This window comes from Nothoprocta perdicaria, unplaced genomic scaffold, assembly GCF_003342845.1.
Source record: "Nothoprocta perdicaria isolate Ctin4 unplaced genomic scaffold, notPer1 scaffold_43, whole genome shotgun sequence".
Taxonomy (NCBI): domain Eukaryota; kingdom Metazoa; phylum Chordata; class Aves; order Tinamiformes; family Tinamidae; genus Nothoprocta; species Nothoprocta perdicaria.
Window position 1 is genome coordinate 2,723,871 of NW_020455677.1, and position 25,000 is coordinate 2,748,870.

The window sequence follows — 25,000 nt, forward strand, 5'->3', positions numbered from 1 at the left end:
GCTGCTGTTCATTGCATAGTTGAAATTTGGCTTCTTGGGAGTCAGCATTACCCATTGTACTGAACAGGACGCTTGGAATGATTACACCTAAATCACTGACAGAGTTCATTTTTAAGTAACTCTAAGGTAGCAGCAAATCCCTTTACCCCTGAGGCAGATATTGTCAAGCTCTTTGACTGAATATTTTGGCCATCCCATTCCCTTGGTCAGCCTCATGTGACGTTGTTGCAAAGGCAAATGGACAAAGTAGGAGCTAGGCACAGGGTGCTAGGCCATTCATTACCATCATTGACCACATTCTGGAGCACGAGGTGCACCCTGTATTTTTTCTTCATCTCTATCTGCTTTGTTGTCTCAAATATCCCTGCAGACATTCTCAGGAGGGTGAGCATTGTAGTTGTTCAGAGAACTTGCTTTCAGGCCTTGTCCAGACCTGTTCCTGACCCATCCTGTAATAGAGGGCTCATTAGGATTTTGCTACTTTGCTATTCAGTGAAATGAGGACTTTGTATTGTATAGACTCACAAGAAATCTCCACGTATGGTAGGACTTGGAAGCAGCTAAGAATTTGATGCATATTCATCTTTGAAAGTAATTAAAAAGTAAATTATTATACAGTACTTCGTATTTATGGTATGGGGTTATGAGTTAGAACATGCTTAGATGTAGCTACCTAAGAGCAAATAATGCCCTCCAATTGTGTGTCCAAATCTTTTCCTCTTTTTTTCTTTAATGATTCTTATGCCAGAATAAGGGCTCTCAGTCCTTCTCAAAGTGATAATAGTAAAGCTGAAAAAGGCCAGCTATTATAGCAGAATAATTGTATTAATATAGAGGTAAAGCCCGTACAGTTTTAGTTCATTCAAATCATTTATCCTGTGCTTATGCAACCATTCTGTGTAATAGTCAAATTCTGTAAATGAGCACTTAAAGTTAGAAAAATACCTACCTTCATTATGRTATACGTGTATACATCTTAGAAGTATAGATGTGTTTCCGTGCATCTCAGTAATTACTTGGCAATTGGACAAAGGCCATACAGGCCCCTGGGATAGTCTTTTACTTTGTAAGTGCTGAAAACTTGTGAGCAACCTCAAATCCTCTGTTGGGCYGAGGGAGGCTGCCCTGTGTGGTGCCTCTACGCAGAATCTCGACTTGTTTGGCTTTCCAGGAGCTGTGTCACTTTGCACAGATTTCAGACTTCATCCCTTGTCATGATTTCAAACCTGGTCTTTTAGATATCAATCAAAAGCACATTTTCTACCCTATCCTCATTTACATTTATCTAATGCTTAAGGTCATCTGTGATCATTTGAGTGTATTTCAGCATATGGAATCAGTGAATAATAGATTTCAGCCTCATGCTGTGAAGAGAGATTGTGTTTTTACAAGACATGATGTTGTTTACTGGGTGTTAATAATCACTAATTAATAAACATATCTAGACTTCATAAAATGTTGCATTTTAAGGAATAAAAATGTCAAGTGTTTAACTTATCAAGTGCAATAGCGTTTGGGCACTTATTTGCATATACAAAATAATTTACAAAATGAAATGAAGTACTATCTCAAAACATAGGGCACTTTCATTGTAATAAATATTTAATTTAATTTTTACTGCTACATTCTTAAGACTTCCACAGATTTATTCTGAGCATTCTGTGTAATTTAAATATATGTATATTCAAAAGATTAATCTCAAAAATATTCCTTGCACATGGAATCAAATTTTGAGGTATAAGACTCAGTCTGTCGTGTTCCAGACATATATCTCTAGATTTGGAAAATGTGCCAAAACATGTATGGTACAAAAAGAAGCAGTCCAATATCAGCCAAGAGAAGTTAGATTAGGACAGCCTGCTATACATTTATTTATTTAGATTTATACAAAATGTAATAAATGAGCACATATCTAGCTCTCTGCCGACTGTTGATTATTGTTTAAAGGTACAGCCGTGTAAGCCAAACTGGCAGTTTGTCATATTATGTGTTACARTAACAGATATTTAGTAAACAGTTTACTTCAGCAGTGACTGTACAGTTGTATGATTATTTTTAGCTTCCAATGGCATATACAGAATTTCTTGCTAATGCTTATTGGAAATACGTATAGTAATGCCCTTGCTTCTAAAAATGACTTGCTATAGTAAGTGCTGTGTATGACTTTGATGGTGTCCCCATTCACAAATTACGCAAGAATCACTTTAAATTTGCCCCATAACTTGGCACGCAAATTATGCTCATAGTAGTCTTTATACGATTAGGTGTTGACATTAATATTGTTTTGAACATATCCCCTAATGATTAAATTATCAATAACAAAGTCTGCTCTTTTCCTCTTTTTTACATGGAAAACTCCCTGAAAAGGGACTTGGAGTAATAGATGTGGAAGGGTTGCTGTTATTTTAAGTCTCATAATGGAAAAGCTTTATTAAAGAGAAAGATTTGTAGTATTTTCCAAAGGATAACAAACTGCTTGTCATATCTACCAGGGACTTTGTTCTTCCATCATCTTCCCTGAATCATTTAGAAAGAAAATTTTTATACTTATTGCTGTTACGGGACCTATGAGTTTTAGATGTGAAGTCTGCTGTTTTGTTAAGAGCTGCCCCGGGAGATTTACCTTTTAAAGAGCAGTGAGAATGAGTACATACTACGTAAAAACAGTAAGAGAAATGCTGATTGCACAAGACACCGTTTGATTTATTTAGTAATAGTTTGTTGCTTACTTTTTGTCCGTATTATAGTCAGTATTGGAACTTCTATTAAGAATGTATGATGAAGTGAACAAAATGACAATCCTTATTCCTTAAAGATTATCATAAAGGTTATCATCTAAAAACCAAAAGCACGCCTTTCTCAAGACCAAAGGACATTTAGTAAAGGCGTTAGTGACAAATCACTAAGCTAMAGAGTCCTGATTCCATTTCTTACATTAATTTTTTTTCCTCTGAGACTGCAAACATGTGAGTATTTTATCTTTCTGCACTGATCTTCAAATCTACCAGCTTTCCAAGTTTCCTCACTCCAACTGATAGTATAACAACTTCCATTGTCTTTAATAAAAAAACCTACTTGTTTCCACTCCACTTCTCTATAGCTTTTCCAATTTCAACATACTCCTTTTGAGATGAGGGGGAGCAGGGTTGCATACAATATTCAAAGCGAGTGCAAACGATAGATACATGCAGTGGAATAATTATGTTTTCCATTTCTCTTCTAAAAATGCCTCACAGTGATTTGCTTTTTTGACTGCTGTTGAACTGATGTTTTCATGACACTGTCTGTCATAACATCAAGAGCTTTCTCCTGAGTGGTGATGATCGGTTCAGAGACCTTCCTTTTATACACGAAGCCAGAATTATTTTTCCCCTCTTGCAATTTGCATTTATCAATGCTGAATTTTCTCTGTAATTTCATTGTACAATAACTCCGTTTCATCCCTCTGCAATTCTTCAGCTTGCTTTTTTCCTTGTTATCTTGAATAACCTTATAGCAGGAGCAAACTTTGCCACCTCAGTGCTCATCACTTGTAAACATGTTAAATAGAACAGGTCCCTTGGGGACTCTACTGATTATCTCCCTCCATTGTGAGAACTGACCGTTTACTCCTACCCTGTTTCCTATCTTTTGTTCAATTATTTATCCAGGCCAGGACTCTTATCCCATGGCTGTCCACTTTCCTTAAATGCTGTCGGTGAGGGATTTTGCCAAAAGCCTTTTGGCATCCGAGGTAGTCGGCGTTACCCACATCACCCTTACGTAAACACTTGTTGACCTCTTTGAAGAACTCTGAAATGTTATAAAGCAGGACTTCCTTTTACAGAAGACATCATCCCTCAAAAAAGGGGTTTTGTGTTGAAATTATCTTCAATTTCTTCAACAGTGAACACTGATGCAAAGAATTCGTTTAACCTCTCTGAAATGGTGTTATCCTCAGAGAGTGCTCATTCGGTACCCTGATTATCAGCTGGCCCTGCAGACTCTGCTGAAGTGCTCACAGGAAGAATTAGTACAAAAGGAGGGAGTATTTTCATTTTTGACCTGTACATGTGTAATATTATTTTTATATTTAATTTAATTTTAATTATGTGTTTGATCCTTTCTTCATTTGGGTGCAACTTCTTTTGGAGGAATGACTTGTTTCTAACAACCTACAGTACTATTTAGCGATACCAGCTCACTTTTACCAATTCCTAAGTTTTTCTTATTAGAGTATTATTTCACACACTTCTGTTGATTTAATGAAATGGCAGCCTGTTTAAAATGGCATTGTAGTTGTGACTTTCTTCTTTATATTATATAAAGAGGCAAAAGGTAAAAGAAATATAATGCACTTTTAGAAGAACAGGAAAAGTGAGGTGCTATCTAAGACAATATCTTTGCATTAYTTTTAATAGTTCTTGGCTGTATTTTGTGAAGTTTTTGGCTATATGTTGTGATGGTCTTCTCTTTACTTTAAAAATCTGCTGTTGGTAAAACTATTCTTGTACTAGGTTAGACTGGACAGAAAGCCTACGTAGAAACTATTGATATAAAAAAGCTTATGTCTTTCTTTCCAAAGTTTTTAAGGAAAATGTCTGTGAGATGTTAGAATTTAAGCTTTTGTATTATTATTATTATTATTATTATTATTATTATTATTATTATTATTATTATTCCTATACTTATATATCCATCTTTTTTAGCCAATGCTTATATTTTGTTTCTTGATTGGTATTATTACTATTATACCCTTGTTCATTCTTCTTCTTCTGCTTTTGTTGTGTGTTAATAAGCAGTCATCAGTAGGCTGCCTCCTTCGTAGGTCCTCTGCTATTGCCAGCCACAGATGTAACAAAGTTGGAACAAAYTGAAAATTTTGAAAAAGCAATTTTCATAGTGATATCTTTGTTTATGTCATTAATGAGGCAGACTAGGCAAGGATGTTGAAAGTGAAAAGGGTTCAAGACAGAGGCAGAAGAATGAGTCAGGGTCAGGAAGTGTAAAAGTTAAAGTGAGCTCTGTTTACATTACTTGCCAAAGAAATGACTTGATTATTAAAAATGAATAGATTTTGATATGAAAGTCTCCTGTGGGAAAAAAAGTCTTTAATAGAAGATCACTGTTTCATCTAGCTTACAAGTACCTAATAAGATATGGAAATTGAAGCTGGGCAAATTTAGTCTAGAAGAAAAAAAAAAGTTTTGACAGAGARAATGATAATATATTAGAACATCTTTCTATGGGAAATGGTAGTTTCCTCAAACGGTGAATGTATTTAAATTAAGTTGGGTATCTCTCTGAAATGTCTTAATTTGCTGAGATAGATGGGTTTGATGTGGAAATTTACAATCTGCCACAATTATTACGTTCCCTTCCAGCCTTACAATGTAAGTATCTGCAAATTGCATCCCCTCTGCTGTTCTTTCTGCTTTCTCCCATTCAGTCCTTCTGGACCTGGCTGTCTTTAAGGTTCACTTCACATTCTTTGTTTTCTGTTTTTTTCCTTTTGATTGTCCTTCCCCTTTTTAATGGATAGACTCTTTTCCATAAGTCAAGGAACCATCTTCTTTTCCTTTAGTTTTCTACTCAGCATCCACTTTCATAAAGTTTTAATTCATTGATCCTRGCAGTATGGTTGTGCTGCATGTGCCTGTTCTGTCTTGCATTTTGAAATGGAGTATTTTATTAAACCCTATCAGTATGAATTACAATGCGAGAATCATCCATTCTGTGCACTATGAACAAACACTGATTTTTAAGGAACTGGCATTAAGGAGGGATGATAAAAAAGCAAATTCAGAAACACCAGTGCCTTTTTTTTTTTTATTTTAAACATTTTTACATAAGATATTTTCCAGTCTTTTAAAAAATCTAGTGCACTATAGTACTGAATGTTGAGCAATTGTGTACAAAATGCATAAGTTTATTCTGCAACTGTTGTATTGACAGGAAGCATTTTCAGTACATTGCAAAAATTTGGTAGCTGTATCATATGTCTTAATGGATCGTGGATCATATGTGTGAAGGTCAGGAGTATTATTTTTGAAGATATATAACTCCTTTTTTTCCATTTGAATTTTAACAAAACATGTTTTACAAGTAATCTCAGAACAGAGAACAAGAGAAGCAAGTAACTATATTATCCAGATGTAAAAAGCAACTTTGGGGCAGGAAAACCTAGATAGCTGCATTTTGTTTTGTTTTACAGAAATGTTGAGACATTGTGACAGGCTTTGTATGAACATAGAGCAAAAAGGCAGTTTGTGTCCAAAATAGTCTATGTTTTAATTAYCAGAGAGAAATAGTGTGAGCAAGGATAATTTTAATGAGCATGATAGATGAGTTGTGGTGCAAGAGCAGCCTAACCTTTTTCCAGCTTTTGTAGGTACTTTTTTATAGGAAGGTTTCAAGGATAATGGAGAAACTTTTTGAATTTTTGTGGATAATGGAGTGGAAGCAAATTGTAAAAGTGCTTGCTTGAAAAGCCAAGTGAAAGATGCAAACTGACATTAGGTCTGATTAAGGAAAGGGCTTGTCCTTTCAATATCATATGAGCGAGAACAAGTAGGGAAGTGAACTGTTGCAAAGTATTTTGAAGAGAAGATTTACCTGGAGGAGTAAGAGATAGGTGACAAGGTCAAGGTTGTAGGCGAGAGAAGACAATCTTTGCAGGAGTTTACTGTATAAATATTAATAGGGCAAGACTGATTTTTGCAAAGACCAAAGAGAGCGCAATGTTGTTATGTTACGATGTAAGTAACAATGACACAGGCAAGAACTAAACTTGAGGGAGGGAGGCAGGAAAGATCTTAGAGACGATGTGCAGAGAATAGGCAAAACCTGAATAGAAATTGAATATACAGATATGGAGAAAGGTCCTAGCTGTATCCAGATTACAGACTGAAATTAATGGTGATGTTCATGGGGAACAAGAAAAAGAGATAACAATATAGCCTTGTTATTGTTTAGAAGTGCTGAGCTTGAGGTGAAGATCACGCACAGAGGCTATGAAAAATTTTGAGTTGTAAGTCCAGACAGACAGATGGTCTGTAGTATAGAAGTGTTTGTATGCGTTATCAAAATAGAGAAGGTAGTTGGACTTGCCCTTATGGATAAGATAGCTCAGAAATAAGATTTGGAGGGTGAAAGGGAAGAGAAGATACAGCATTGTGAAATTATCAAAAACAGGAATATGTGAAGAGAATCATTTGAAGAATACATTGCAGAAACAGTAAGTGACATAATAAGRAAAAAGAATAACAGATGTTAATGAATAGCAAGACTTTAATGTGGTACTAAGAGAAAAAAAAGTCAAGGAGAATGAGAATAAAATGCTGATTTTGAGACATGATCACTTGTAACTGGAGGACAAGTGGAAATTGCCAAAGCCTGCAAGGGGTTAACCTAAGAAGAAATTGTGAGAAGGCAACTCTAATCAGCAATTACAAATACTGCATTCAATATGCTTAGAAMCATAAGAAAATGACTGATGATGGGGTACTCATGATTCAAACTTTCACCTTGGCTTGCTGACACCAGGTGTGCAACACAAGGAATGCAGTWGCAGATAAGAACATAGAGCAAGGTGAAGCAGTGAAGGTAAGAAAGGCAGAAGATGAAAGAATATGAGAAATAAGAGTAACCTAATGAGAATATAATGACAAATACGGGGAAATGGAAGCAGGGAAAGTTGCAGTACTCTCCAGAGGAGTTCTGATCATAAGTGTCTCTGTTGCTGAATTAAAATCTGTCATTTTCTTCTTAACACAAAACAGACCAACCACAGACAAAGAACAAGATACGAAGAAAAATCCTGAATTCTGTTGTTAATATGCTAAGAACTTTCTTGGCAAATGTCMTAGAAAGATACCCGGGCAAAATCTCTTACTCAAACCTATATGTACGTCAGTGAATCATTGAATCACAGAATCACAGAAGTAATTTTGCATGATAAATAGGTGGTAAAAGCAGGATTTCATTGCAGATTGTTGAGAAACGTTACTAAGAAGCTAGTAAGAAAAGAAATTTCAACATTTATTAGGCTATTCTACATAAATTAAAAATATTTTACAGGGGAAATATAGCTCTGGCTGCAATTACTGTCCTTAGGATGTTTGTAACTTTTGATTTTGAAATGCAAGCGGATATTTAGGGGTACATTATGAGTATTTCAAGAAAGGATGCTCTTCTTTCAGTCTCTGTTTTCTTATTTGATCTTTTAGTTCCACTATCCTTATAATTCCTTTTATCTTGACCTTAATCACATTATCTGGCTTGTCAATTCAAAAGATGCATCAGGAAGGAGAAAAAAAAARTCTTGTTTTTTAGTGAATTTGTTGCTTTAGAATTGCATAAGACTGGCAGTTTCAGGAACTAAAGCATCAGTACATATTTTCTCAGACTATTTCAGTAGTATGCTTTATCTCTGACCTGGAAGAGCCACCTCTGTGTGTGAGAGGATAGTTCATTCTCCATGGCTCATTCAGTCCTTGTCCTTTTTGCTAGGACTGCCATCAAGATTGCTAATTATAGTAATAGGTTTGTGACGTGGGTACTTTTCCTCTGAAAACTGGTCAAATTCATTCAATATAGGCCATAAGGCAGCCATTAGCAGGTACCAAGTTTCAGACACCAACAGATTGGCCTAAGTAATTGCTGGACACTCTTTCACGACATCCTATTTAATTTTTTAACATTTTTAACATAATAGCAAAAAAAAAAAATCCTCACATTATTTTATATTTTCAGTTGCAGGTCCTTTTCATACTGAAATCAGGTTACCTACTTTTGACTGCAAGAAACTAAACCTGCATACTTTAAGTCAGCATAATAAGTCATTACAAACTAAGATCCACAGTAGGATTTAGACAGCCTTAAATATGTTATTTTGTCAGGAAATCYGTTAAAAATATAGTGTAGACAAAAATACAGTAGAAAGTACGTTTTCTAAATTTGCAAATTAATGTCAGTATTGTAGCATCTTACCTCAAAAGAGAGACATTAAACATATTGTACCTTTAAAAGTTCTTATTTTATGGGAAGGAAATTGGAAGACAAATATTCTAAAGCCTCAGAAATTTCAGTTTTCCATATTAAATCAAATAATGATTTTTCCTATTCTTATCTGCTATGTGCATTCAAGATATCCACTCAAAAACTTCAGAGAAAAGACTGAAAAAATAACTCTATAAAATCTTACAAATTTGCTCCCCAGTTCCTTGAGGGTAAAAAAAAAAAWAATAGAAGATTTTTGTGCCCAGCATAGTTGTAACCATGCCTATTTTAAAAGGAAATTTTATAAAAGATGAGATTTTGAGTTTTCTGTTGCTAATTTTTTCCTAATTCTCCTACCTGTTCTTTTCTTTAAAATTAGATGCAGTTGGTCCTTCTTTCACTGTACTTTCAGTATTTCCTTCAGCTCTGGCCGATGACTCCATAAGGCATGTCATCAACTATTCCTGGAAAAAAAAATCCATATTCCTTAGCCTCCATATGCATTTAGATACACTTGCACACATCTTTACTCATCCCAAAGCGGTTTTGCAATATCAGTAGCTTTTTTGATCCTTCATGTTCAAGAATTGCATTTAGGTTGAAGGAGCTTTTGTTGTTTTTCTATGGCATTTATTAGATGTCCTGACTCTGATTCATTAGTTTCATTAGCATTAGAAATTAAAGTGGCTGATCCTCATTCAGAATCAAGCTGATTCCAAAGTCAGTGTTAATGATATAATAATTCTGATTTTGAACAGTTATTCCCCWTTCCCTGTCATGCAGAGGAATGTCCACCTTACAGGTGCAAATACAAATGTATGACTGCAGCTCATGCAAATTTTGGCAGCTTTAATCCAATGACAAGGTAGACCTGGTAGCCCAAATGTAGTTATCTATTKCAATGTAAAATTTTATTTGCACTAAATATGACTTGGATAGATGCACACAGATTATAGTTACACCTCTCCCTGAAGGGTGCACCTGCCAAGTGAGACCAGAAGCAACCCTGTCATTATTTTATAGAGAGTATCTTTAGTTTACAAGGTTATTTCTCAACCTTAATACAGATGTTCCTTTGCCCTTTGAAAGTTAATGGTAAAGTAAAATTTACCATTGACCAAATTAATCGTGGGCCTTGGCATAGCTATCATGACTTCAGGGAAATGCAGCAGGTCTGGAACTCTGGAGCTCCATGAGGAAAGATTGGCTTATGGCTGGATGGTGTGTCCTTAGCTTGTGGCTTGTAACCGCACGCACACCCATCCTGTGGCACCACCACTCGTGCTCTTGGTAACTCAACTGCTCTAGATTTTGTTCAGCATTATGGAGGCTGAGCTTTCACCTGTCTGCACAACCTGCTTTTGTGCCCTTGGTAGGTGTACATGGAAAACGCTGTATTTTGGATGTTCAGCAGGAAGGTGACAGTAGCAGAAGTTTTTTGTTTTGTTCTGTTTCCGCCCAGGAGGAAGCACCCGCACTGCCTTTTGAACTACATRTGTGAAGTATAGTAAATATATGGTTTTAAAAAAACAAAAAACACATAACTGAAATCCCCTTAGCCGTGCCGATCAGCTCCCTGCTTCCATAGCAATGAGAACTCAAGGTGGCCTTTTAAGGCTCGCAGTTCGTTTACCCATTTCCAGTTCAGCTTGAGGATTCTTAAAATATTAGAGTGCATGCTTTAAGCCCACAAAACTTACCTTTACCTAATTTCGCCATTCGAGCCTAAGTTTCCAGGGAAACAGGGTTGAGAGAGCGCCGGTAGCCAGCAGGCAGCCGGCAGCCGAGAGGGAGGACTCTCCTTTGTGCCTTTTCCCTCCTGGATGCCTGCTGCGTGCCAGCGAGCGCAGCTCGCCCGGCCCCGCGGACCTGGCGTCCCCTCGGCGAGCGGGGGAAAAATTAAATTAATCTACTCTGTTCTCCCTTTGGATTGCCGCCGTAAATTCCAGGAGGGCAAATGGGCTAATGAGGCCTGAGCTGTTTGGTTGCGCCGAGCCCCCTGCATAATCCGAGCTCTCCGGAGCGGTGGGGCCTCCGTGTCACCGGCTGCCACGGTTGCAGAGCAGCCGGTCGCAAGATTTGCGTCCGTGCCYGGGCACACACGCACCTTAATTCTTTGTCTATGGAGCCTGGTGTTTTTATAGAAATATATATATATATTTACACACACACACACACACAGTATACGTATAGCTAAGCCTTTTTGCAGATGGCATAGTCCACGCTTACAATTCCCTTTTCTTTTTCCTGTATGATCAGGGAGCGTTTCTGAATGGGCACGTTATAACTGATCCTCAGTTAAATATTAGGAGGAGTATGTGAATGGGGATGGCTTTTAACCAGAAGTAGATTATAGCTGCGGGAAGACTAAAGGGTCTATTTGGTCAAGACTCATACAGAACTGAGATAAGCACGCACAACCTGACAAGATCAGATTAGACCCTTCCCCCACAAGTGCTTTTCCCATAAATATTTATCCACTTTCTTTTATAAATAACCAGGAAATGAAAAAGGATAGATTATTAAAAGAAAAAAAAAGGAAAAAAAAAGCTAGAAATAGAAATGCTGCTTCAAATCTTCTGAGTAATGATATTTTAAGTAGGCAGTAAATTCCACTACTAATTACTGTTTTAAAATGGGAGCAAAGTGCTAAAATTCACCGTGGCAGCTATGTAGCGCAGCAGGCCTCGTAGACAAAGAGCAACTTTGCACACATGCGCCTTTTGGGCCTGTTATTAAGGATTTTAGCATTAAACTGCTTCTCACCTGTGCGAGAAGAGGTGCTGACAGAGCGAGCTCTGCTGTGTCTCCGTGCTTGCCGCGGGCAGCGTGGCTGGCACCGGAGTGACGCTGGGCGCCCTTCACCCCGTCCCTCCTCCCCACAGCCCAAGTGGATGCTCACTTGAGCAGTGAGCAACACGACCGCCCTGCCTGCCAGATGTGCCCGGGAGCCCACATCTGCTTCACGGATCTCCACCGCATCCAGCTTGGCAATACTTTGCCTCTCCCAGAGGTGGTAGAGGGTGCAGAAAAGAAACAAAAATCTGAAACCCTACATGTGCCACTAATTGAGGGCTGCGTATTTGTCAGTGAGCCACTCAGCAGCCTGTGTAGATCGCCTGGCTGCTGCAGCAAAAAAGGAAACTCTTTAGCTTTGAGATTTAAAAGCAAAAAAAAAAAAGGGAAAGACATAGAATAATGTTGTTACGTTCATCTTTGAAAGCAATGTGTGTATTACTTTTTAAAACACTTCTGTGTCACATGAAAATAATATTAATACTTTTAAAATATCAAGATGAAAAATGTAAGTCCTTTTTCCTTTTTTTTTTTTAATCTTTTTTTTTTCCTCTAGCATTTTACGATGGGATAATGAGACAGATGTCTCTCAACTGGAAGGACATTTTGACATTGTTATGTGTGCTGACTGGTAAGTACATAAAAATCATAAAACTCGTGTTAGAAAAATAGCTTTGCTGGAGTAATTGTACTGTGCTGCTTGCTGATGGCTAAGCAAAGTCAACAAATGAAGCACAAAGCCACCTTAACCTCAACAAATTAATATTCATCTCCATGTGACAGTTATAAGGTAGTCTTCTATCACACAGTAACTTCTACCACATTATTTCCCAAAGATTGATTTTGAGAAGCATTTCCATTTTCTGGAATTGCCTCTGTTTCATGCTTGACGTATCAGTAAATGGACGACTTAGGCAAATTGCAAATAATTATGGCTCAGTGAAGAACAGTCTGGAGAAAAGGGAGTTTATCAACACAAACAGCTCAATTAGCTTACTTCTTAGGAAAGATCTGACTATTGATATAAGGGGATGTATTTTTTGCTTCCCAGAAAATCTTTCCAGGGAAGAGAAGATTTTTGAAATCTTTTTTTCATCATATTCTGCTTCTTAAATCAATTTGACAGCAGTATTGGTAGACCTGGGCTTTGTATTATTTATGCATGTTAATAATAGATTTTTTAGAAAAAAATTCAGAATACTACATTTATGAAAAAATACCACATTGTGAAAAAGTGTTACAATACAGTATATACATAGATTTTGTTACCAAAACAAACTATTTCTGATATTGCATTTTATACAATTGTGCTAYCCTTTATTTACTGCATACTAACTTTTAACTTTTTCAATGGCAGATTACTAATTATAAGAATTATTATAAATGGAGAAAGTGTAAAAACACCTGTGAGGATTTCAGTTAAGGAAGCAGATATTTTTATACAAATCTGTTTTCCCATAATGGATATTTGCTCTTGACCCTTTAGTGGTCCAAAACAGAAAAAGATGTTTATATTTTGTTGCATGTAACTATTGTAAGAAACCAAGTTCTGAAAACAGAGACTTCCTAAGATAGCTCCATTCAACAGATTTCTGTACCTTACTAAGAAATAGTTAAAGGAAAAAGGCAAAGGGAAGTGCGAAGCTGTCTATTGTCTCTTTAAACAATGTTCTTTTTAAGTGGCTTCTGATGAAATATTTCTCTAAAGCCTCTTATTTATTTATTTATTTATTTATTTATTTATTTGTTGGCTTGATGTTTGGCAATTTAAGCAAACTGTTCTTATTTCAAAAAGATTACTGTTTTTATATAGCGCTGGAGAAAGTGCATTTCTTCTTCTTTTTTTTTTCTTTTCCTAATACCCATTTGTTGACAGAATGCAATAGTGCTTCATTTCTCATAGCATTTAATTTCAGAAAAGTTCTTTGTTCCCAAAAAGGACAGAGATGGGTTTCTAACTAATCGCTGATAATGTGCCTCAGAGATGCATCATCTGATTAAAATAAGGAGCTAAACAACACCATATGATTTCAGCAAGTAATTTAGTAAATGCCTTCCTCACCAAATATTAGAATGGATACTCCAGGTTTCATTGCACAGATGAAGTTAATGCTGGACAGGATTAGATCAGATTAAGTATGAAAGTCAGATCAGAGTACTGGCATACATGAGCAGGAGGGCAGCAGTCTTCTCGGAGGCTTAGACGAGGCTCACATATGGATGTTCTCCAGATTATGTGGGTGAAGCAAGGTCTTGCCAAGAGATTTAGAGTTAAATTTGTTCTTCACACAAATATCAAAACAACCTGGCTGTGCCATCGCTTGTGTTCTTGATACTCACACCATGTCATCCTATTTGTACTAGGAGCATTGCAGACTGGAGCAAGGCTTAAGTTGTTTTCCTCAATAATATTCTTTCCTAAATACTCTTCCTAGTCTGTTTGGAAATAATTTTGTTTCTTTAGTAAACAAAGGCTCACACATGACAGGTAAAATACATAATGCACTTGCAATCCCTGCATTTGTGATTTATTTTGAAGCACTTAAGATGCAGRTAAGAGTATAATTATTAATCGAATTTTAAAAATAAATAGATATGTGAAGGTTAATTTAGAGTGTACATTTTTATTCAAAAATTATTCCTATTTTTTATTACAGCTCCTAATATGTAGTTTAATAGGCATCAAGCCTCTATATTTTTTCTTTTAAAAAAACATTTTAATAATGTATGCTAAAATTTCTAATACATCACAAGACTGAAAAAAAATGTTGCTTGTACTTACCAAATTCAAATCTTCATTTTATTTTTATGTCTAGAAATTCAAGAACTTTCTCTTCTGAAATACAGAATTGTCTTGAAAACTATTGGCATATTTTTTTGTTCTGAATTTTTTGGGGCTGCCATTGAAGAGGAAAAGAAATCTTTTTCTCTTGCAGTTCCTCAGGTGAAACCTGAAGTACGCAGTGATAAAAACAATAAATAAATAAATAAAAATAAAAACAGATAGAATAGATTGCATTTAGTTTAACACCATCATGTAGTTCATTGTCAGTCAATAAAAGCTGGGATTAGAACAGAGAACTATAAAGCAAAAAAACTGAGTTCAAATATTAGGTACATGGATAAATTCTTATTGAAGTATTTCCAGCAAGGGTGATATTGTCTGATTCTCTGAATAGCTAACCAGTGGTACTGCTTGATCCCATTTACATGAAAACAAGCTCTATTCATAAACATATTCCAAATCCACATGGATGTTCAAGAAAAAATGTGCATGATTACAACAAGCAGCGATATGTTTATATTCATATATTTACATTCAGACTTTCATAAATGTTGTGTGCAGGGGTGGAAAATAAGTTATTTCACAGAACAGACAGTCTATTAGTTAACAGCTAAATTTAGTAGCTCAACTAGATTATAAAATAAATAAGAGGCAAACTGTGAAAGCTAGTCATTATTTAACCATTCAGGATTTTGACAATAAAAATAGTTTCATGGTTCAGCAGTTTCTAAATAACTCAGAAAATGTTAACTATGAGATAAAAAATAAGGAAAAAATATCTTAGTGAGGCCACACCTGGAAGAAGGATATACTGGAAAAAAATAGTGAAACACTGAATTTTTTAAGGTATATCCTACCACCTGCTTTTATTGAGTGGCAATTTCAAGGCCAGGTGAATCTCGAATCTGCCACAATTTCAAGGTTTCATTTGAYCTGCACTTGCAGATATAAAGTTATGCAGGTGATGGGGGTTTGAATAAGAGGGACGATGGAGGGGAGGGGCGAAATACCAAGTGGCCCTGTACCAGGGAAAGAACAGTGGCTACAACAGGACATTTCCTAAGCTCCCAAGAGTCCCAGATACCTATTTATTTAAGATGGAGGATATATTCTTCTAATTATCAAGAYAGAAAGTTGCTGAGATTTTTAATCCAAAGAGAAATTCAAGGACCTTAGAGGTTGATCGAGTTAAAAATATCATTGCCACCCGGCTTCTCATGAACAGGATTTTCATACATAATTTTAATTTAGAAAAAAAATATGGTCTAGATTCTCATATCACTTAGGAAATGCATAATATCCTACTCTGTTTAATTAAGCTGATCATTCTTACCTTTTCGGCATGTAGGTAAGTATTTACCTAGCAGATGTCTGGAAGCCTATCTCACATTGCTTTCACCTCTGAAATTCTTTCTTAAGTCACCAGGAGCTGTGGATACAACAGAAATGGAGAAACAAATTGAAATTATTCTTTAAATAACTTAAAATATATCTGTTTTTCCCTATCAGGTCTTGATTTAATATAAAGAAATCTTTCTGCAGGAATACAGTAAAATCTCTGTCCTTTCTCAGTTGAAATTTATTTTTCATTTTAAGCCTGATTTCTTGCACACACTTTACTCTCAATTGCATTGGAATCTGATGACATGGAAGTAAGAGTTTTTTCAGGTTGTGACAGCCTTATGGTTGAAAGTGAACAAAAAGATAAAAAAGACTGTATGCRCTAGGCACTGTACATTAATGCAATMATATCTGAAGTAGATCATAAACTAAGCTTTTTACCCCTTATAAATTATGGAACATAATTTCACATCACAGCCTTAAAATATAAGCTTGTGGTTTCAAGACATAGGAAAATAGGATAAAATATACTAGCTTTAACTGAATAGGGAATTTACCTGTTTTTTGGTGGTGGTGGKTTTTTTTTTTTTTTTTTTTACCATTACTCCCATACAAATTTTGGGGTTTTGTGTGAACTTCATTTTTTATTTTTTTTTTTAAGAAACAATAATTTAAAATGAAGGAGAGAAAGAAAAAAAAAAAAAGAAAAAAAGGAAAAGAAGGAGCTGTCAAGATTGCCTGTTCACCCAGATTTCACAGGTGAACAGCACTGACTAAGCAAAGRCCAAGAGTCATAAATCATGGCTCTTGCCTCTTTGCCTCTGTAGGTTCCTGCCTCTTTACTGCTGCACTCAGAGACTTCTTGCTGACCAGAGAAATTCTTACTATTCCTGTTCCTTCTACTGGACACATGAATCATTTTTTATAGAAAAAAAAAATGTTTTAAAGTACTCGTGGCAAGAGGGCTCACACAGTACAGTCCATTTTTTCTTCTGCATGTAGATATGTTCCGGGTGACGTAGTGTCCTATAGTGCCTATCCATATAGAGATGTACCTGACATGAATAGGGTTAAAATTCCCAGGAAACATTAGAGATGAGAGATATCACTTTATCTGCTATTTTATTTTTATTTAAGCAAACCTTTGTCCAGTTCTCCCACTATGATTAATTGAGGCTGAGAGGTAGCCATTGTGCTTATTTCTAAGTTTTAAACTCTGTTTGGGTTATTTGAGAAATTCAGCATTTCAACACATTGGTCTTATAATGCATAATACAATTATATTCTCCCTGTTATATGTGGAATATCCGTATCTAAATACCCATGCTATTCTGTTCTTGATGACTGGTCTATGTTTTGTAGACTACCTTTTTCTTCGTTCTTTTCATATATTCTTTATATTCTTTTAAATGTATCAAACCTGGAAAAAAATCACTTGGTTCCACCCAGAAATATGCATTTCAGAGAAGAAAGGAATTGGAGAAAGTATAAAATGAATCATAAAGAATGGACAAATTCCTTATAATGTGGAACTTTAGCATGGCACATATTGGGAAGTAATTTTATGGCAGAGAAGGCATGAAAAATAATGAAGAAAAATCACGTTACTTGTGGCCTGCTTGATAGACTCTTTCTTATCTGAATCACCAATATAAATGCAGCCCTTGGTAGTAAGAACTGAAAGGCATCAGTTGCTATCTGATGGTTGTTCACTAACCATTGTAAATGCACTCTCGTCCACATGTCCACAAATACCTAGTCAAGAGTGATTGGCACCCTGGTTGCCACCATTACTATCCACATTAAGGTACTGAGGGGCAGGAAGAATGAATTATCCCCTCAAATCATGAGGCAATCACACCAAAATAGGGCTGAACGTSTTGACAGCATTGCATGGGAAAATTGACTCGGCTGCTGTCCTTGCAGGACCCATGCTGGAGATGAAGGATTTCATTCTTGAGATGGGACAACTCTGTATTGTCAGGGTCATGGTGTACCTTTATATAAATAGACAGAAGCATATAAGTAGTACAAATATGCATAATAGATAATAAATGAATATAATGACTCTAAATAGAAAAAAAAAAAAAAAGCCTTTGTAGTAAGGCATGAAATACAGCAGAAAATACTCTAATAAATTCCATATCCTGCCCATATAAAAGGTATGTAAAACATTAAATTTGTGTTATATGTTATTGATCCTGATTTCTGATATGGTAGTATTTTGATAGCTAACACATGTGATCTGTGAATTTCAGCCACATAAAGGATGGTTTCATGCGGATTCTTTGGCTTTGATATAAATAATATTTATTTCAAGTTTCAGTTGTTTTCGTTTAAATTTTTTATTAAATAGTGCATGAATTGGAAAGAAATGTAAACCACAGTTTCTCTTTTACTGCATTGTGTAAATATACGTAATTAGCCTTGTACTTATCTGCATTAGTATCATTAGAATTGAAAACCCATTTTAATCTGGATTCTGTTCTCTTCTCAATGTCAGCCTGTTTCTGGACCAGTACAGAGCTAGCCTTGTTGATGCAATAAAGAGATTACTCCAACCCAGTGTAAGTATGTTTCTATTTTCTCCTGAACACTGGCTTCAGAATAATTAGTCTGTGCACAATGATTGAGAGAGTAATGGAATGGCAGGATTAATGTCATGTAATACTTTAATACTTATTATGTCCAACTTCAATTGAGTCTTCTAATCTATCAGATTCTTTCCTAATCATAAACTAGGAAACTTCTTATACTTGGCCTTCTGATAAGAAACACAGTGGGTAGTAAAATAAATGAAACCGCTTCAAAGATAGTGTGAGATTATTTTTATCAAAGCGTTTCTTGAGTATTTTCCTTTGATAATAATGTCTTCATATTAAAGTAAAAGTATGATATTAAAAGTTTTTATGTTGGCTTCTGTCATTTGTAATCCCTTCAATAGTAACCTTTGTCATTGTGTATTTATTTATTATGAAAGATATTTTTTTCTTTTCATTTCTGTTTWTATAAAATGAATAAAGCCCTTGCAGCCTAAAACTACTTTTTCCGTGTGAACTAAGCCCTGTATTTACATATTTTATATTTTAGGAAATAGTGAAATTAGTCTTTCCATAAATTGCTCTGCATATTCTACATTCATGTTTCCATGAATATTACTGAGGATATTGCACAATATTTTACTGATGCTCCTTTTATTCAGATTTTAAGCTAAATTTCAGAGACACACCATTCAAAAAGAAACTATTATATTCATATACAAATACCAAACAAATAATCTTAAATCTTGAAAAATAAAAAAAAAAAAAAAAAGGGGGGGRRRWWAARAAAMAAAAAAAAAGGAGAGAAAATGCATGAAGTACTCGGTATGTGTAGGAATTTGAAACAGGAATTTTGCCTTTTGTGCTTGCCAAATCTTCCAATAAGGGAATTCTTTCCATTTCAACACAAAAGTATTCCATCTTAGGAATGCATTCTCTAAACTTTATTTGAGAATTTTATTATTCCTTTTCTGCAGAGATTTTCTCTGTAAGAGGAATTCTCTGTAAGACTTAAACGTGCAAAGACTTAAGAAACTAAGTCATTTTAGTGATGTAAAGTAATCCCATTCTTTGCTAAGAGTGATCAGGTTTCTATTCTTAGTTCTACCATGGACTTCCCTGAGTGACCTAGGGCAAGTTACTTAAGATTGAGTGATTTTAATGAGCTACAGTACAAGCCTACCAAGAAGGCAGAAAAAAAAAAAAAATGTAGCCGTCCTGAGAAGAAAAAGGGTACCGAAATATTTCTGTAAGTGGCAGCAAGCAGAAATTAAGTATCTCCTGCCCAGAGTGATGTATTCTGGCTTTTGTGTACCTTAAATTTTTAGAGTAGAATCATTGTGGAGACCAATAGGGATCTGGAACACAAAGCTTTAGCCCCACATTAAAAAGGAATATTTTCAGTCCAGATCAGTGTCCTCATCTGGTTCTCTGGGTAACCCCTGAGCTGTACAGGCTCAATGAAAAGCTGGAAATGTAGGCTGGGAGTAGGAATGTGTTAAATAAGATCCCTGGTCCAAAAAGGACATGCTGAATGAAGATGTCTTCAAGCATATGCCTGAAGTACAAAATGTTCATACAGTTCTTTTTATTTTTTACAAATCTATGGATAGTATCAGAGGAAATTTTGTTAAATGTCAATATTTTTTGGCCTTGAAAGAAAAAAAATTAAAAAATAATGGACTCATTGACCAGCTTCAATAATTAAGATGATGGTCAAAAATAAGATATTTGATTAGGTTCATTGTTCTGTAAGAATTATCTTGTCTGAAAGATAGAAGTTACAATTTGGTGAAATTGATAGAGGAATGATCTGAAATTAAAGAGGTATGCAGATTCAAGACACCTTGTTCTAGTGCATCTGGCTGCACTTGCGTTATACAGCTAAGATTAAACAATTTTACCAGTTTTTAGTGCATGCTAAGCTGTACACCATTACATTCCTTCTATAAGTTMCAGCAAATGTCTTCAAGGAAAATAATAGACAACAAAGCTGAAATCAAAATTAGAGTAAACGGAAAATAATGGATATCCTCACAAAGCTATTTTGAAATAGGAATTCAGCACAGATAATCTATTCTTACTGTTCCTTAAAGAAGATAAATTTATCTGTGGCATTTCCTATTTTCTTAAGGATGTTATTTCTGGTCAACAGTGCTATTAGAATTATGGGTCATCATGATGTCACAGAATGAGGTGTTTTGGGTAACATTTTGTTTTTCTGAAAACAATGCTCTTAACCCTGGTCATCTCAGTCTGATTGGCCTCATGAACATTTGTATTGGCACAGGAAGAGAGGACAGGAAACTCATTGCAGACAGAAATGAGCAGCCGCCACACAACCAGGAGCTGAAATTTCTTATTTGAATTTGTTACAAAGGCAAATGTCACCTCTAAACTGATTCTGGGAATTAGACCCTCAAATTTTACATCACACAAATGTATCTGGAGTGGCTGTGTTTTATTCCTCTTCTAAACAATCTACTTGATTTGCAGACATTATTTTGCTTTTTCATAACATAAAAATGCACTTTTAATTTTGCTCTCAGATTGAGTTGTTTGCTTGCACATTTTCTTAAAATAATTTTTTTTTAATTGAGTTTGATTTTTCTATGGACTATCCRTGCACAATCCCAGTGAAGTCAGTCAGATGTTATTAAACCATAAATATTACTCCCAGAGAAAAAGAAAGGAAAGGTTGGATTTAATAATGATTGATGAGTAAAATTAATCAAAGTCATGTCCAAAATCTGAACGTCTGTCCTATTATCTTACTATAACATTTTAGTGACACATCGGACTATTGTGACTGAAAGAAAATGATAGAAAAGAAACGTATTTTCTTCACTATTTTGCTGGAAATGTCTGCCTGGCTGAGGAAAAGYCCTATTTAACTTTAAACATTCATTCTAAATTGGGAGACATTTCTGATTTGTAAGCTTTGAATTCAATAACTGCATTACTGGTGCATAGTCCATCAAGTATAGATCCAGGCCACTGCTCTAATTTTGTTACTGTACATCAACTAAGAAATGAAAAACGTTTTAAAATTAGAAATGTGATTGCAGCCCCACAAAGGTAGCAGAATTACACAAATCAGGCAGCTGACCTGAGGCTAYTTTAAACTCACGTTGTAATAGACCAAAATTGACCACAGTGTCTGACAGTTTGGAGGAGAATATCAAATGATAAACTTAATCACGATTTATGGTTGTTTTTTATCCATAAGTGTCAAGATACACAGATGCTTTAGATGCATGCTGAGCAGAGGAATATTTTCTTACCCCATTGAAGGAGCAGGCCAAAAGTAATTGTGCAATGATTTCCATGAAAAGCTCTTGCTTTTTTTTCAAGCTGTTTTGAGCTTTTCAGTCTGTTTTTAAGAGATATTTAGTATTGCTTTACGTTCTATTATCTCATRTTTCTCTTTTGAATGGAATGTGAGAACATTAGTCTAGATGCACTGTGAAAATGAGTGACTGCACAGAATGCTGACCCCAAGCTGCAGCCTTGAAAGATGCCACTGGTGTGTGAGCATTGCTGCCTCATCAAAGCCACCGGAATGGTGACCAGTGGTGGGGCTGGGTCTCCACACAAGAGATGCAGCCTTTCCTGAAATCTGTGCGTGAATCCTGTGGTCAGCAAGCTTTGCATGAAGGATGTGTTTTTCATCATGCTAACCACTCTGTGGATGTGCTGATGAAGAAGGAGGACTCCAGTGGAGTCCTGTCCTTCTTAGCTGGCAGGGACCTAGGCAGAGCAAGGTTTGGAGGASAGTGAGATGGCAGCAGGAGGATGATCTTCAKCTGAAGACTTTCTTTGCCCCTCATTTCTGTCTGATGATATTAAAGCATGCCCAGGATGTGAGGGACTTATGATGCATTTCRTACGGATTGTGAATTTCCTGTGTTTAATGTTTTTCATCCTGAGCTGAGCCTGTATTCAGACCGAATATTTATATAAGCAATGCCAGTGCCTTTGGTGGAGCAACCTCCATTTGCACTTCGTACTTAACCATTGAGTTAGAGTTATAGGTGCAAAAAGAGACAAAAATGGGCTGCTTTGGATGTTGGTCTCCTTTGTGCTTCAGTTTCACATGAGAAAAACAAGGATAACAGGATTTCCCTGCCTCACAGAGACTGTGTGAATAAACATAGAGAGCTATGGTATTAATAATTGGAGTATTTTAAGTTCATGTTAGTACAGACCCTAGATAGACACTTTTTATTGCCTCACTGCATGTTGTCTTAGCATATGTGTGCACTAGCTGCAGCACACAGATGCTCTCAGCAAAGTATCTGTCAGCATCGTAACCTCCCAGCATTTTTCCTTCCCATTGCAATTCTCTCTTGTGGTTTCTTTTTCCATCTCATGTAGGAGATTGCATTTACTCAAGCTGAACATTCTTCCAGGGTTTCTTACTCATTTTATTACTTTTCCCTAAAGATTCCTAAAGATACTTTTCGCCTCTTCAGCTGATTGCAGCACCTCCCAAATTCCCATTATGTCTCCAAAATACAGAAGTTACATAGAAGAACTCACAGTAAACTTTGTGGCAGCTGCCCGCAACATGATATGTTGTTGGCTGATATTATCCCTTGTCTACAACTCTTCAGCTAGTTTTCATTCCATGTGACAGAATATAATATTCAGCCAATTAGAATTAGTTTTGCGAATAAGATTTGAAGAGATGTTGTATCAAGTATGTTAAGCTTGGGACGAGGTATCTAAAATATATCAGTTCAAGGTAAAGCCATTTTTATTTTCTTAAACACATAAGAATGAGAAAAAAAATAGTTGGTAGTCTGTAGCATACTGCCTGGGCATCACAAATGGCCCAGTCATCTTGAATGATCCAGCATTACTATGCAAGAACATTAAATTGTGCTTTAAAATAAATTTGCCAATTTAAGGTCAAAATCAGCTGCACTGCTCAGGTGGTCCAAAACGTCCTTAGAAATAATGATTGGGTCTGTTTGCCTTCTACTTCTCCTTATTTTACACTGTTATAATTCCACAGACATCAAATGAGACATACTCTTCTGTGTGTGTGAGTTAAAAAAAGAAAATCATTATTTACCATTTTTACATGATCATGAGCTAGCAAATGTATTTTGCATTGAATGTATATTTTGTATGCTTTTTCTATGTTTTATTTTGGTAATTCATAGCCACTATTATTATGTGAAAAGATCAAATGTATTGCAGTTGGCAGTTTTCTAAAGAAAATATTTATTGCTTTCTCTTTTGCATTTGTTTAATCATAAAAATCTTGCATACTCTGAACAATTATTTATGTTACCCTATTTGATTATTTTTCCAAGAGAACAATTGACTTTTCCAATCTGAGTATATTAAAAGCTTAGTCAGGTGTATGTTATATCTGGTTCCCTTCCAGTTTTAAAAATGTGTAAATTCTCTTTTTAATGTTTCAGGGAAAAGCAATGGTATTTGCTCCACTCAGAGGGAATACTTTAAACCAGTTTTGCAATCTAGCTGAAAAAGCTGGTTTCTCTATCCAAAGACATGAAAATTATGATGAACACATTTCGAACTTCCACTCCAAGGTTAGTTTTCTGCTTGTGTTAGATAACACTTTAATCCGCACTGCATTTTGAAGAGATCATGGTCCTTTTGGCAGGTAACCTAAATGTTTGATTAAAGTACTCCTTAGGTGTGCTGTTTCTGAACAGCTATTTTTGTATCTGATTATTTTGTGTGGTAGAACCATCCTTTATCTCTGCACGTCTAGAAGAGTTTTGCAGAAGCATCTCCTGTTTACTCTTTTTATTCAAAGAAATCTAATTTATGAGAGTCTTTGTGTGTGTGTGTGTGTGTATGGTTAGCCACCTATAAATATACAGCACGCTAGTATTTACATTTTAATAAAAAGCTTGCAACTTCTAACTAGGTTAAATACTGAAATGGATTGAAATAAATAGGAGGTGAATGTCTAATTGTATCATATCGTACCTTAAATCCTTATCTCTGGCTGCTTTATGGCTGGGTCAGTTGGCAGCTTCAAACTGCTAAATCTCATACAGAATTTCACAGTTGTGGGGTTATATGTCAGATCGAGGCGCTACAAGATTTAGGTCAAAAGCACTTATCTGAACGTGATTTCTAAGCTTGCTTACATAAAGCTACTGTTATCAGTCTCTTGTTTATTATTTATAAGTACAGGGTAATACAGGATATGAAGAGGAATGTGCTTCACAGAAAACTTTTTAGAAATTTCTTGTTTTCCTGTGTATAAGTGCTTATCAAAATCATATTTATTACTTCCAATTCTGAGATCTCTATTTCATATCATAAAGAAATCCACTGGTTTGGGTCCCCATGACCTTAGACATAACCTCTTGCAATTGCTCTTGGAAAAAAAAAGGCATGTTCAAGTTTGAAGCAATATGATTTTTTTTTTAATGAGCATCATCAAAAGATAGAAATCAGATTATGCTAAAAGTATATATGCATGTGATCAAATTATAGTAGGGATCAAATTTAGCTCTTATTGTGTTATCTTATATTTAATAAAGCCTTCCATCAAAACTACCTAGAC

At 35.6% G+C, this 25,000-nt stretch overlaps 1 protein-coding gene across 1 annotated transcript in view; it reads left to right on the forward strand.

Moving 5' to 3' along the window:
- The window catches only part of CAMKMT (calmodulin-lysine N-methyltransferase), a 41,527-nt gene that overhangs the window by 10,728 nt on the left and 5,799 nt on the right, over nucleotides 1–25,000 (forward strand). Inside the window, exons 6-8 of the mRNA XM_026046240.1 lie at nucleotides 12,332–12,406; nucleotides 18,405–18,468; nucleotides 23,877–24,008. Of these exons, the coding sequence (XP_025902025.1) occupies nucleotides 12,332–12,406; nucleotides 18,405–18,468; nucleotides 23,877–24,008 (271 nt within the window). The remainder of the gene's footprint in view (nucleotides 1–12,331; nucleotides 12,407–18,404; nucleotides 18,469–23,876; nucleotides 24,009–25,000) is intronic.